Consider the following 15,365-nt stretch of genomic DNA (forward strand, 5'->3'; position numbering starts at 1 on the left):
AAGAGAAGATTTAATTAGAGAAATGTTGAACTAATGGCAAAATGACAGGATTACAGACGGTGATTGAGAGAGAAGCATGAGTTTAGCGTCAAATACAAAGCCTTTTTTGAAATGTGTTTGTCTTTTCCAGGCAGGGAAGGGTGAGCCCCACGTCTTTAAAGAAAAGACCTTCAAAAAGAAGCGGCAGTGTGGGGTGTGCAGGCAGAGCGTGGAGAATTTGGGCTCTTTTTGTCGAGGTGAGTAACATCTGACCATTTCAGCCTTTATCTCAGGTTTTTTTTTACATTTGTGATGCCAAGGACCCACAAATATGATGTTCCCCTTTATGTATATGTTTATGTCTAAAAAAATATATGTCTCGCAATTTATACTGAGAAGAAGCATGCTTCTATAAAGAAAGCATGTTGATTATGAAATTAGATAATTTACTTTAATATTACTGTACTAAAGAAAAATCAATTCAAAGTATCTTTAAATTAAGTATAATACTGAAGAGAAATTACCAAATTTTAAAATTTACAATTTATTTGTATTTGTATTTTTTCATGCTGAATCCCAATCCAGTTATGCAGTTAACTTTGACAGCTCTAAAAAACGTCATATCTTTCCATGCCAATGATGTTATGGTAATTATTAAACTATAAGAAATAATTTTCAGTAATGGAAATAAAGCGGGAATACTGCTAATAAGTAAATTACATAAAAATTTAATAAATACGTTTGTTGAAGTACTAAAATTACTTGAGACAAAACTGAGATAAAAATATATCTATATAGAAATATTAAAATTAAATAAAAAATTTATAAACAAAAAAAGCACATGACAATTACTAAAAATAAAATGAAAATGGAAAATATAGAAATAAAAGCTTATTCAAAATATTAAGAACTACTAAATTTGTATTTAAATAATACTAACATAACATTATTCTATGGACTTCTAGACTTTTACCAATTGTATTTTTTTTCTGAAGTAGTTTTTCTAAACTTTGATTTATAATTTTTAATAATCATTATTAAAAGAAGAAACATTTTAGATGCTATCTTAATACTATTCATCCCTGATACAAACTCACATAAATTATTAAATGATGTCGCATCTTATTGTTCCCAAGGGGATTCCCTAAGATTACCTGTATGCCACTACAGCCTTATGAAACTATGTCAGACTTATTCAGTATTCCTCCCTGACCAACACATTTCCCTCTTTTTACCGCCCACAGTCTGCAAAACAGCCACTCATAAGAAATGCGAAGCCAAGGTAAGAACATTTCTCATCAGGTCATAATGTATTTATCAATGTCTCTTTCACTCCCTCTTCAGATTAACATGGGCGTATAAAATGGGAGTTTATGTATTTAAAGGCTAGCTCTCTCTCTGTGTTTCCTGCACTGAAGGCCTCCCTGTGTTGGGGCGGCAGTGTTGGCAGCCGCACCCCAGCACCACACAGCCGTAGTGAAAGACTCATTGATAAGACCAATGGATGCCAGTGCTGGCACACCCATATCAGGCATGGCTCCACAGGAGCACCCAGGGATCTAGAGTCCCAAGCCACGCTGTAAAGCTATTTGCTTTATTCATAGTTGCTGACCTTGTATAGAGTAACTACTGTGATACCAAGGTTTATATAACCTTATTCGTCACTCCTTGGCACTGGCGAAAGTTTGGTCAATGTGCAAAGAAACAGTGAGTGGTTTAACATGCCACATGGTTATTCAATCAGCAAATCGCAACCCACTGAAACGCTCTTTACAACACAGAGAGCTGGCAGTTTGTCTAGAGCTGTATCATGCTTGGAGTTGAGCTCACTTGCTGAATAGGATCATTTTCAGGCATGAGTTCCTATAATGACTAGGTTAAACGATTATGTGCATTTCATGAATGCATTTCAGTGACTGTGTGGAATCAGGGTTCAGAATGTACATTTTACCAGACAGAATTCACTTTCTGAAAAAAAAAAACTGGCTTGCCATAAATATTTATTTTTAATTTTAAAAAAAATCGAAATATCTGTTTTTTGTAGCTTTAAAAGTTGATTAGTTGATTTTCATTGCAGATTGCAAAGATCAATTCAACTCATTTTAATTGTGTGGTACAACTGTAATTCTGGGCTGGTAACTGAAAGGTTGTAAGTTTGAATCCCAAAACAGTAATCCGTTTGATGATTACTATTGTTTTTCATAATTTCAGCTAAGTCAAGTCATAAAATGATTTTCATGAATTATTGAATTTTAAGAATCAAGGCAGAAGCATCAAAGTGTAAATGGTGTAAACCGAAAGGTTGTAGGTTCGAATCCCACAACAGGCTATCACAGTTCTGGGTGAGATCTGTTACTGCATCACATCTTATTATGTATTTGTCCCACTGCTTAATCTGTGGATTGATGAATGGTTAACTGATCATTTGTCATGATTCATGCATAAACAGACTTTTCTTCAGATATCTACAGTTTGGATATACAGTAGCAACTTATTTTCCCAGAATCCTGCTTTCTGATTTTCCAGGGTACTACATGTGTTTTGTTACCCATCTAAAGCAATCTTTTGATTAGTCTGGTTTTATATGTTCAGTGAAAAGTTCCTGTACCAGTCATGACCATTCAAAACCCTCGATGTTGGCTGTGATAGTCATCAGCGTTGCCATATTGAAGAGTGGCCACCCTCTCTAGAGAACATGACATTTAAAAAAAAAAAAAAAAAAAAAACCTTATCGGCTCTCTAGAGCGTCAACCAGCCTTCCCGCTCTTAGCACCTCGCAAGACAGAACAAAGACAAATTTCAAGAACACTTAAGCCCTCTTAGGTCGGAGTGCCATGGCATCGGTCCAAGTCACGGGTTCAAGGAGGGTCCGGCAAACTCTTGCTCCATATTAAAGTGCTATCACAAAAATGTTACACAGCTTTGAGTTAAGAAAAAAAAAAAAGAAAAAAAACACTGAGCACTCCTGCAACACAAATCTCACATTTTAAATGATTACACACTGTATTTGACCCTAAACAGTACTTCATTTCAGAGTATAACCTGCAGATGTTTTATTCAGCGCAGCAGAAATCAGTATAAGCCCTTCTCCTCTGCTCTTTAATATAGAAAATCCACTCAAACACCATTCAGCTGTTTGACGTTGCTCTCTTAAGCTTTCGTCCCCTCCCTGGGCTCTGTTGCATTATTAGATGTGAATGGTTTTTTATTCACCTCCTCATAGCACTGGCTTTATTGGATTTTACACAGATTTAGAGCTGCACACTTAGATGGCTTCATCTGTGAATTGAATGGGAATATCCATATGGTGAAAACTAGCAGTTCTGTTAGAAATTCAGAAATGTGGACTATAGAAAATAGGAGAGGAGCCAAATACTTTATAGAGAAAGCACTCTCAGACATGAATGGCTAGTTGACTTCAGGAGCCATTAGGGAGTTATTAAACTCCTACTTTAATCGTAGAAGTCCTTATAGAGTTCCCTATGAAGAACAGTTTGAGATGTGATGCCATTTTTACCTGTTAATTGCAGTTTCTCAATAAACAGTGTTGTAGTTTGTTGCTTGGGTAAAATAGGGATTGGTCAGGGCGGTCATCCACCTACCAACTTGTTCATTATTCATTTTGTAATTTTTATTTTATCATAAATATTTCTTGAAAACCTCTGTCATGACTCAAGCATCTTCTAACAACACGTACATGGAAAATATACCATCATACATTTGCATTATATGCTTTTTTTTTTGGTTCAGAACTTCAAGAGATGACACTTATATGGAATATTACTCAAATAAAGCCACCAGCATGAACATACATTAGGAACAATATCACAACAAGTCAACAAATCTGTGAGAAATTAAGATTCACAATGATTGAGACTGGTGCTTATATGAATCTATGAGTGATACAATGACCTGCACTGATCCAACTAATATACAAGGAAAAAACAGTTAAATAATCCCAATAATTTTAATAAAATAAAATAAAATTAATAGAGATAAAAAAAAAAGATATATTTAACTATCTTATTTAAAGTTGTCTGTTTTATGTGAATTTTTTTTAAAAGTGGGCCCATTTTTTAAACCCACAAACAATTATCTACCAACTTATCTAAATATCCCAGCGCTCCCCAGTACAACAGCTGGCAGCAGATGGTGTTTATCTGGACTGACTCATTGCTCTTTTGATTTAAGACGTATTCTATTTATATCCGTCATTATTTGGGTGAACTATTCACTTGAGTCATACAGTAGAGATGAGCTGGCTCTGTCTGGCCTGTAACCAATAAAAACATAGTTTAACCACCTCTAGTCTAGCCTACAGTGACGGTGACCAAAAGTCTCAGTTCCTCACTGATCTGTTAATGTTTTGTTTTTTTACTTTTACCCACTTACATGGAAATACCCCAGTTCATTTTTCCCGAAATGCATTTCCTGAAAACAAAGATGACAGGGAATTATTGTCAGTACCGCTCTCTTTGTTTGGTTGTGTGTCTGTCTGGTGTGATGCAACCTCGTCTACAGCCTTAAACCACAGGAAATAACCTCCAGCCTACTAACAAGCGATTGACTCATCTTTAACTTGCTTTTAGCATTTAAGATGAACCTTAGCTGTCATTGAGTCAAGTTGACCATGCATGACAAATCACAGTTCACCAGTCACAATTTGCTGTTTCCTGTTCAGATCACAACTGTGGAGGATGCCATTAAGTTTTAGACTAAAAGTTTGAAATTTAAGTTGGAAAATGTATTTCAGCAGGCTCAAAATAATCCACAATGGGAAAAGGGACAACCTTCATTCAATACCGAAAAACACTGATAAAAATATTAGAAAAGATGGTTTTGTTCCTAATGGAGTTTGACGGCTTTAACTGACACTGTAAAAAGTGATAAGTTGACTTAACTTAAAAAAATTGACAATTCACTTAACTTACCATATTTTTTTAAATTATCATTTCCTCAATTATTTTAAGTTAAGTCAACTTATCACTTTTTACAGTGTAGTAACATGCTAACAAAAACAAATGATAGTCGAGTTTCCCAATGCAGAGCACCAGTAGTGTGGTAAGTGAAGCTGCTGTGTATGCAGAGCGTTCCAAATCCCTCACTTTTGAGTGTCCATGACAGTTAGTATGCTGTCTTAGCACATAAAGTCAAAACTTGACTGTATTTTTGTTTTTTTCCCATGCATCCTGTGAGTGGTAGGATCTTATCTATGTGCCAGAGTGGAAAATTCAGTCGATGGAGAAAAAGAGACGGTGGGGGAAAAAGATTTAAGGGGCCAGAGAGGGGAAAAAACGAGAGGAATAGATGGCAGAGTAGACCGTCAGATGGAGGAAGAATCATTTCCGCCACTTTTCCAGGCAAAAGGGATCCTGTTTCCCATGGTACCGGTGGCTGAAGTGGGATATGAACTGGTATAAATGAGGGAAGTGAATGGGTGGGCTCTTCCAGTAAACCTTTCATTTCATCACCCCTCTTTATGAGCTCATCAATGCCATGTGTTTCCCAAGCCTCCCTCAGGCCAGTGTGTGTGTGTGTGTGTGTGTGTGTATATATGAAACCAACTATGTGTGTCTCAGCTTTGTCCAAATCAGTGCTAGTTTCGTTTTGCATCATTTAGAGGTTGGCATTCTAACTCAGAAGTCTGGATTACATCCGACTCTTAATGTTGGGTAACAAGGAGAGATATATGCCGAAAAACCAGAGCTAAAAGGGTATAAAACATGAAGGAATCAACCACGGATGCAGTCTTGGGCACTGTGTCATGCCATTTAAGCAAAACATTAAATTATTCTGTCGTCCACTTGTGAGACTTCAGATCAGTTTTCTTTATTGAAGAACTGAAACATGACTCCAATAGCAACCTGAAGAGCAAAGGTTGACCTGAGGCTACAGCTGAGGTGTTGGCAGATGCTGTTTGAACAGATACACATAGAGGATGATACACACTGATGATTCATTATGCAAATATCAAGCTGACATTGTGCACAGTATGTTAAACACAATTTCAGTTTTTGTCACATTCATTACAATATTGCATTACATTGATACATTAGACCCATCTATAGATGTATCTATCTATATATAGATCTATCTATCTATCTATCTATCTATCTATCTATCTATCTATCTGTCTATCTGTCTATCTATCTATCCATCTATCCATCTATCTATATTGGTACAAGTGGCTAAGCAATGTAGACAGTGTCTTAAATTGAGAGGAGATCCCTGTTAACTGCATGCATTTCTACACTGCCTATAGATTAATTAATATAGCATAGAAGCTTATCTAAATATATTTCGAATGAATTATTATAGGACATGAAAATATTATAGGACATGAAAAGATAAGCTTATTGTCATTGACTTGTACTATTTCTGAGGGAACCAATTAAATTAGTGTTTCTTATTCTCCCCAAAAAAGAAGAAAACAAAACAAAGTCAAGCTGCCATGAGTTTCCCATTGCATTTTGTCATCAGTGTAATTGGCACCATGTGGAAACTATCTGTATGCATAACTTTCAAGTGAAGAAAGATGTCTATAACATCAGTACATTCTCCAATATGTCCACGTCTTTGTATTTATAGCGTCCATAAAGGATTGTATAAACACATGAGATCAGAACAACTGCGGCATGTCGTTGTCTAATTACAGAAGCCATGTTAGCAGAGGTGGGATTTTTCCATTGCTGATAGCTGCTGATTGTGTTCTGTTAATTGTTTAGATTTGTTTCCATTTTAGGGAATGTATTTACTTCTGTTTATTCATATCTTATCTTTTTGATTGGTTGCTTCACTCTAGAGATTTGTGACTCTTGCTTAGTTTGGCAATAAGACAATAGAAGGGGTGATATAATACTGAAACTCCTGTTAGAGAGACCAGGAGAAAGATAGTGAATTAATTAGAGGATGATTACAGCTCTGGTCTGTGTATACACATGTTGTCCGCTGGAGTTTGGAGAATATCTCAGTTATGGTTCTCCATGTAGGGAATCAATCCAAATAAAAAGATGTAATCACGTTGTGTGTGAAAGCAGACCTCTGTGTATTCCCAGCCTCTCCTGTGGGATCTGCTCAAAGCTGTGTGTGTGTGTTAACGTCCTCACAGCTGCTCGAGGCTTGAGATCATGTTAACACACACTAATTCACAGTGAATTAAGGAATAACGAATGGTTTGACATCTGTCTCATGCTAATGTCTAATAGTTAATAAACTGGTTTGGTTGCAACATACTTTTGTATTACCTTTTTTTTTTGCACAAATATGTATTGTATGACCCTTTTTTTATTTTCTGCAAGTTATTTAGATGCTTCTGTATTATAATCTACAAAAGAGCAATTATTCCTATATTTCTGCCCCCTGTTGGTATACATCCATACTGGCTACGTTTTGTTTGATTCTGATGCTCCATTAGGGTTAATTATGACTCACATATGTATAAAAATATTATTTTATATTATATTTTAATTATATTAATAGTAAATATTATTATTATTATTATTATTATTATATAAATTACCCTTTATCAAAAATGTAAAAATAATTAAGTACTATATTTTTTTGATTTTCTAGATATTTAATTTTCTATTATTATTATTATTATTATTATTATTATTATATTGTATAAATTACCCTGTTATTGTTATGAATTCATTAAATAAATAAATAAATTATTATTATTAATTATTTTTATTTTATAGATATTTTATTATTATTGTTATATTAGCATATATTATTATACAATTCATTTTATTATTATTGTAAATAAAATATCTGGAAAATAATTTATAATACTATTATTTAATAATAATGTTTTATTATTATTATTATTATTATTATTGTTATCAATTTATAACAATAAAATGGTGACTTCTAAAATAATAATAATAATAATAATTAGTATTGTTGTTTTTGACATTTGATCACTGTCAAGATTAATTAACTATAATATATCGATTAATTAATATATCATTATTATTTTCACATTACAGTAATTGTTTGCATTACAGTAATGGGAATAGTTCTTTCATAAAAGAAAAAAAAAAAAAGAAATATGAACTTCTTTTTTTAAATATGGCCTGGATGTTGACATGTTTTTTGAGATGTACACTCCCTACTGAAGAATTTATTAAAAGAATAGTTTACCCAAAAATTTTAAATTTGTCATCATTTGCTCACCCTCATCTCGTTCCAAACCTGTAGGAGTTTCTCTCTTATGTTGAACATAAAAGAGGATATTTTGAAGAATGCTGGTAATCAAACAGTTGATGGTTCCATTGACTTCCATAGTTTTTCTTTCCCTACTACTCAAAATTCTTCAAAATATCTTCTTTTGTGTTCAACATAAGATAGAAACTTATACAGGTTTGGAATGAAATGAGTAAATGATGACAAAACTTTCATTTTTGGGTGAACTGTTCATCTGTAGTGAAGAAAGTGTGTAAAGCCAGTATCTGCTTCTCCTGAGACCCCTGTATTCTTCTCGGACTAATTGCAGTAATTGCACTGTTTACAGCCGAGCCCACGGTCCAGCCTCACTCTCCTCCCACGCTTCCTCCACCGCTCTGACATCCCTCCATCTCTCTCCCCCTCCTTCCTCTATTTCCTCTGCTCTCATGTTCATCTCCACCCTTCTTGTATTCCTGCACTGGTTTCAGTATGACTGCTTGTTACATATCCTTCTCTAGCCATCCTCTGATCTGCACTTCCTCTCTCTAGCCTCGTTTTTATCTCTGCGTACATCTCCAGACCCCAACACACATGTACATGCACACAGAGCAGTAAGGAACATTTCCTCTCTGCCTCCGAGGAACTCTTAAAAAAGCCTCACACCTCTATGAACAGGAAATGAGTGCAGAGCGGATGAAGCAGCTGCTACTGAGATGACAGTATCAAAGTCAAGACGTCAGGAGAAATCAGTCCAGTAACTTCCTAGATCCTGAGCCTAAAAAATATAAAACCCTGTTAAAACTACTGCATATACACTACTGTTCAAAAGTTTGGAGTTGGTAAATGTTTTTGGTCAAATGGCTGATAAAATGTTTTTAAAAGATGCTTTTTTTATGCTCACCAAGGCTGCATTTATTTAAGAATAAATACAGTAAAAACAGTAATACTGTGTATTATTATTAAAATAAAATTATTATAAAAAATTATAAAATAATAATATTTAAAATAACTGTTTTCTATTTGAATATATTTTAAAATGTAATTTATTCCTGTGATCAAAGCTGAATTTTCAGCATCATTACTCCAGTCTTTAGTGTCACACGATCCTTCAGAAATCATTCTAATATGCTGATTTGCTGCTCTAGAAACATTTCTTATTAATATTAATGAAAACAGTTTTGTTGATTAATATTTTTGGAAAGTGTGATACAGGATCGTTTTTTTCAGGATTGTTTGATTAATAGAAAGTTCAAAACTGAATCATTTGTACCATTGTACACGTCTTTACTGTCACTTTTGATCAGTTTAATGTGTCATTGCTGAATAAAAGTAATATTTTCTTAAAAAAAAAAACTTTTGAATGGTAGTGTACGCACAAAAATGAAGTCCAATTTGTATAATATTTGGTCTAAATTAATTGAATTATAAAATGCTAAAAGCTTAAATAAAACATTTTAAATGCAAAGTGTATTTGTATATTACAATATTAAAATGTATCATGAAAAATGGATTTAAAGTTATATAACCACATCTTGAACATTGGGGGGGGGGGCACTTTTTAACAGTATAAAGGAATTAAGTGAAGGAAATGCTATAGGTCTAATTCTAGTATGGAAGTAATTGATATTTGCATATCATTTTTTTTTTAAATATGTGCATATTCACTCTTATTTGTTGGCCTAATATGCAGAAAATGCAAAATGTTTCTTGTCTTGTAACATTCAGTTAGGAAATGCAGGAATCACATATATTAAACAGTACCATATTTTCAATTTCTTTTTTTTTCTTTTAGGATATTAAATTTGGGCGGGGAGTATATATTAGTATATATATTAGTATGATTAACTTTAAGTGAGTGCTGAATGATGGCATTTTTACATCTAAATGTAAAAATAGCAGAAAGGAGCACAATTAAATACCGACCAATACCGATACATTAAAGAATCATCAGTATCAGCAAATTATTGATCTTGTACCGTTATATTTTGTGCATACCTTTTTAAACATATAGGTTGCTGTGTGACCATAAACAGCATCTCTTACTCCAAACGTGATGTCAGTAATGAGCTCAGCCATGTTTCATTTGGAGCTTTGATTCGGTGGACTCACTCTAGAGTCAAAACACATCCCTGTCGCATAAATAACCTTCCTTACTACGGCTGTGGTATTACATTTGGCACGTGTACTCGCTTGTGGACCGCTCCTCACCCTTAACGTCCCATTACACGTGGGAACATGTTCCTCTGGGCTCACAGCAGAACACAGGGGCACAGAACAGGGGGCTGCTGTTACTTCAGAGACAGATGGAGGGAGGGAAATAAGGACAGGGGTTGGGGAAGAAAGAATAGTGGATAAAAAAACGGGATGAAAGAGCTGCTGCAGGAGTCGTGCGTAAGATTTGGCCCTACAGATGGAATTCAGAGTTTGTTCTGGCTGCAGGCCGGCCGGTCTGAGGGAGGTGGAGCGGATTGGCATTTTGTTAAATGAGGAAAAAATGAAAAGCGGAAAGTGTGGATTGGATAAGGAGAAAGAAAGTCAGAGCGAGTGATAGAGGGAGAGAAAGAAGGTTACATACAGGAAGAAACAAAGGAGTGCTGGCGTGGAGGGGAGGAAAAAGATTAGCGAGAAGTATTTTGGATTCAGAAACGCTCAGGTTTGTGCGGCAACAAAAATTTACCATGGTAACCATAGTTTCCACCAAAATAGCATAGTCGCTACACTTATTAGTGGTTGTTGCTCATACTTCGGGATCTGAACAAACCCATAATCCTGTGTATTAAACTTTGGCGCGTAGCTCGTCCAGCACTTTTTGTGCTATGGACATGAGTATACCTCAAATATTGTTTGGAAGACATGTGATATTACTTTTCTCAGCAGATAGAGAGTTGGACAATGAAACGGCTGAAAAATATCCCATAAGCACACATGTCTATACTTGGGTGGAGGCCTCTTTTGATGGGAACTGTAATGAACCACCAAGAACATCCAAACCACCACCTACAGCAATATCATGCTAAAAAATAATCAGAACACCTTAGTGACCCACTGGCAGTTTTGTATAGGCAAATTACACATTTCCTTAAGAAAATTAAAGGGCACCTATTATGTTAAAGTCACTTTAACATGTTGTTTGAACATAAATGTTTGTTGGAAGTGTGTTATACAACCACCCTATAATGATAAAAATCCACCCGCTCCTTTTTTTTAATCCCCATAAATCATAAGCAATGTGTCAGAACAAGCCGATCACAGAGTCCATAAAGTATGACGTCACATTTTACAAGCCCCGCCCCCACAACTGTTGACGGACACTGCTGTATTAGCAGAGACCCCGCCCTGAGTGAGCCGCGCACAATCCGGCATGTTTATCTACACGCTGGAGAATTTAAAAGCAGCATTCAAGTAAGAAATGTCTTCTTATGACAGCTATATAAGTTGTTCAGTCCAGAGCAGTGAGTAATTTTTATTTTGTGCTTTCATTTTATCGTTGGGGTCATATTAACAGCGTAAACAGCAGTAGGTATCGATACTGTTTATTACTCTGCTGTCAATTAAATGGGTCATTGGATGCCCATTTTCCACAAGTTGATATGATTCTTTAGGGTCTTAATGAAAAGTCAATAACATACTTTGGTTAAATTTTATTACTGGTAGTGTAAAACAACACCCTTTTTACCCTGTCAAAAACGGCTCTTTTCAGATCAAGCCGTATTGTTGCATTCCGCTTTAAATGCAAATGAGCTCTGCTGACCCCGCCCCTCTCTTACGAGCAGCTCTCTGAGAGACGGTAAACTTTAGTCGCATTCATCGTGAAGCTTGCTAAATAGCACGTTATTAGGAAAGGCGACTTGCAAAGTTTCATTAAAAAAAACCTTATACTCACTTGTTCTGTAGGTGAAGCTGGATCACGAATGATTTGCGCGAACATAGATGCATTTAGGCAGATTGGGGGACGCATTCCTTTGAAAAACAAACGTAATCCACTGCGTCTTCAGCGGCTCAGATGTCGGGAGTAAATGACGAATGCTATGTTCATTATTACATCCAACAAAAAAACACCTCAATCGCTTAGGAGTCATTCTTGTCTACCCCTGCTCCAGCTTTGAAACAATGGCGGACTGAGGACAGCTCACTCAGGGCAGGTCTAAGGTAGGACGCTGGTGTCAATCAACAATCGTGGGAGCGGCATCATCCGTGTGACGTCACACAGACAAGAACCTGAGATCTGATTAATTTGAGAAAGGGGTAAAGATTTTAGTAGATTAAAAGAAAACCACTGGGTGGATTTTTATCATTATAGGGTGGTTGTGTACACACACTGTCAACACACATTTATGTTTAAACAATTAGTAAAAGTGCATGTCGCATCCGATGACCCCTTTAATACACAGATCTAATATAAACATGTGATTTCTTTCCCAGCTGTTTACCTTCACAGACATGCACAACTGTGTTTTTGTAACTTATGTGTGCTTTTCACATAAACTTGAGTGTATTAGACAGTTTAAGCGCAATAAGACATAAAAGAGAAGTTTGTTTAGTACGCACATGACGTGAGACAGCCGCTTTTCTGTGCATATGCTGGTAACATGGTATTAGCCACATATGTCAAATAATAATTAAGAATAATACAATTTGAAAAATAATGACATTGTATAAAGGAGATTAAAGGTGATTTAATGTATTATTATTTCTTAGTAGTAACTATAAACACTAATGGATGCTTCTTTCACAATATAGAATAAGTAAGTTTTTTAAAAAGAAATTAATACTTTTATTAAACAAGTGATATTTATAAAGACATTTATGACAAGTGACAAGACATTTGTAAATTCTGTTCCTTTAAACTTTCTATTCATTAAAAAACCTTGAAAAAATGTCAATTTCCACAAATTATTAAGCAGCATAACTGTTTTCTGCATTGATAATAATAATAATAATAATAATAATAATAATAAATGTTTCTTGAGCAGCAGATCTGCATATTAGACTGATTTGTAAAGGATCATGTGACACTGAAGACTGGAGTAATGGCTGTACATTACATATCAATAAATAAAATATATTAAACTCATATTTGACATTATAATCATATCTCAAAATAATACTGTTTTACTGTATTTGTAATTAAGTAAATGCAGCCTTGTTGAGCATAAGAGATTTCTTAAAAAACTTACCAAGCATAAACTTTTGAACAAAACTGTATTGTGGTGGAAACTGTGGAACATTTGAAGCAAGTGAAGACCAAACTACAGTTATAGAGGAAGAGAAAAGGTGAATGAGTGGTTCATGAAAACATGAACAGGATGAATGAGGAAATGTTTATGGAATGATTGACATGCAGAGGAAAAAAGGAATGAAAGCAGGGGGGAAATTTACCAGAGGAAGCAGGAAAATGTTCTCAGGGTATTAAAAAAAAGAAAGAGTGAGAGGGGCATTGAAGAAGAAACATCTGTTCATAGCGACAGAGCGTAAGAGTGTGTGAGGGTCAGTAATTGGCTCTCAGCGGCTGATGTCTTTCACACAGATGCAGTGATATCTTTTACACCTGGTAAAGATAGTTATACTGTGGTTCACTTAACACTTATCTTCCCTTACAGTGTTACAGGCAAGTTGTGCAGCCCTCTGTCTGCGGGAAGAAATAGAGAGATTTCTTGTCTTTGTATACCATGGGGAAGATGTTCTATTCCAGTGAAGTGAAATATTATCTTTGAGTTCTGTCCACTCTGCGTTTTGAGACATAATCATTCGCTTTCTTCAAATGTGACGGCAGCTTTTTAGCCAAGAAAAAAGGAAACTTGATATTATAATGGGATCCCACCTAGCAACACACAAAACATCCATGTGAACAAACACAACCTATTGGTGTAGTGTACTGTTTGCTGCGCAGTATGCACTGGATACTGCTTAAAAATGGTTGTTTTACATTTTGAATTAAATTCTGTGAAATCGTTTATAATGAGTCAAGGAAGAAATCAATATATCAGATGCATTTATCAAACTGATGCATCAGATGCATTCATCAAACTGGAAATAGAGGGTCAAGTTTAATGCAAAGTTTAACATTATGTTCAGAAGTTTGAGGTCAATAAGATTTTATTTTGAATAAATTAATACTTTTATTCAGCAAGGATGCATTGACCAAAAGTTACAAAAGATTTCTGTTTCAAATAAATGCTGTTCTTTTGAACTTTCCTCAGTCAATCGTAAAAAACTATATCATGGTGTAAAAATCTGGTAACATATATTATGTCATAATTTACCATTTTAAAATTACACTGTATAAAGGAGATAAAGGAAAATTAATTATAATTTCTTTGATGCCAGTAAGGTTTTATTTTAAATAAATTAATACTTTTATTCAGCAAGGATGCTTTTGTAATCCTGAAAAAATCAAATTTAAAAAAAAAAAAAAAAAATTAAGCAGCACAATTATTTTCAACATTGATAGTAATAAGTGTTTCTTGAGCAGCAAATCAACATATTAAAATGATTTCTGAAGGATCATGTGACACTGAAGACTAGAGTAATGATGCTGAAAATTCAGCTTTACCATCACAGGAATAATTTACATTTTTAAATATATAAAAAAAAAAAAAAAAAGTACTATTTTTACTGTATTTTTGAGCAAATAAGTGCAGCCTTGGTGAGCATAAGCAACTGTATAATAATAATGTAATGTAATATTTTATACAACCTTTTACAGTACATACAAATAATACTGTGATTACCATGTAATTATAATGCACTCTGAATATGTTGTATATTGTGTATTGCACGTTTTAGCGAATGTAGTTGGTCATCCAGGTGTTCCATTCATAAACTCACACGCTATAAAAAGTAGTGTGCTATTCTGAACTCACTCATAGACTCACTGAACTATGTATGTGAGCTACTAAAGCAAATTCTGAGAATTTGGTTGGACAAAATTGAGGACACGCCCATGAGTGCAGGACGAGTCATCAGTACTTTTAGACCATTTCTTGGTCAAATTTAAATCCCCATATTAGCTTAAAGTTAACTTTTGGGCCATGCTAGCATATAGCTATGTTAGCATATACTGTAGATAGCCTCAATGCTAACTGACATGCTAAAAGCCACAAAACTCCCAGTGTTGGCATATATTTGGAGGCACAAATACCAAACACCCAAGTCCCTCCATCCTCCAGAGCCTCATAAGTTATGTTTCATTGTCTTGTTGAACAAAAACATACAGT

At 34.8% G+C, this 15,365-nt stretch overlaps 1 protein-coding gene across 8 annotated transcripts in view; it reads left to right on the forward strand.

Moving 5' to 3' along the window:
• tns2a (tensin 2a) overlaps positions 1-15,365 on the forward strand; it is a 58,878-nt gene that overhangs the window by 24,083 nt on the left and 19,430 nt on the right. For all 8 annotated transcript variants that reach the window (XM_058762360.1, XM_058762366.1, XM_058762358.1 and 5 more), the window contains 2 exons: positions 131-236; positions 1,224-1,261. In XM_058762360.1, coding sequence (XP_058618343.1) covers positions 131-236; positions 1,224-1,261 — 144 coding nt within the window. The remainder of the gene's footprint in view (positions 1-130; positions 237-1,223; positions 1,262-15,365) is intronic.

The sequence above is a fragment of the Onychostoma macrolepis genome, chromosome 23 (assembly GCF_012432095.1).
Source record: "Onychostoma macrolepis isolate SWU-2019 chromosome 23, ASM1243209v1, whole genome shotgun sequence".
NCBI classification, from domain to species: Eukaryota; Metazoa; Chordata; class Actinopteri; order Cypriniformes; family Cyprinidae; genus Onychostoma; species Onychostoma macrolepis.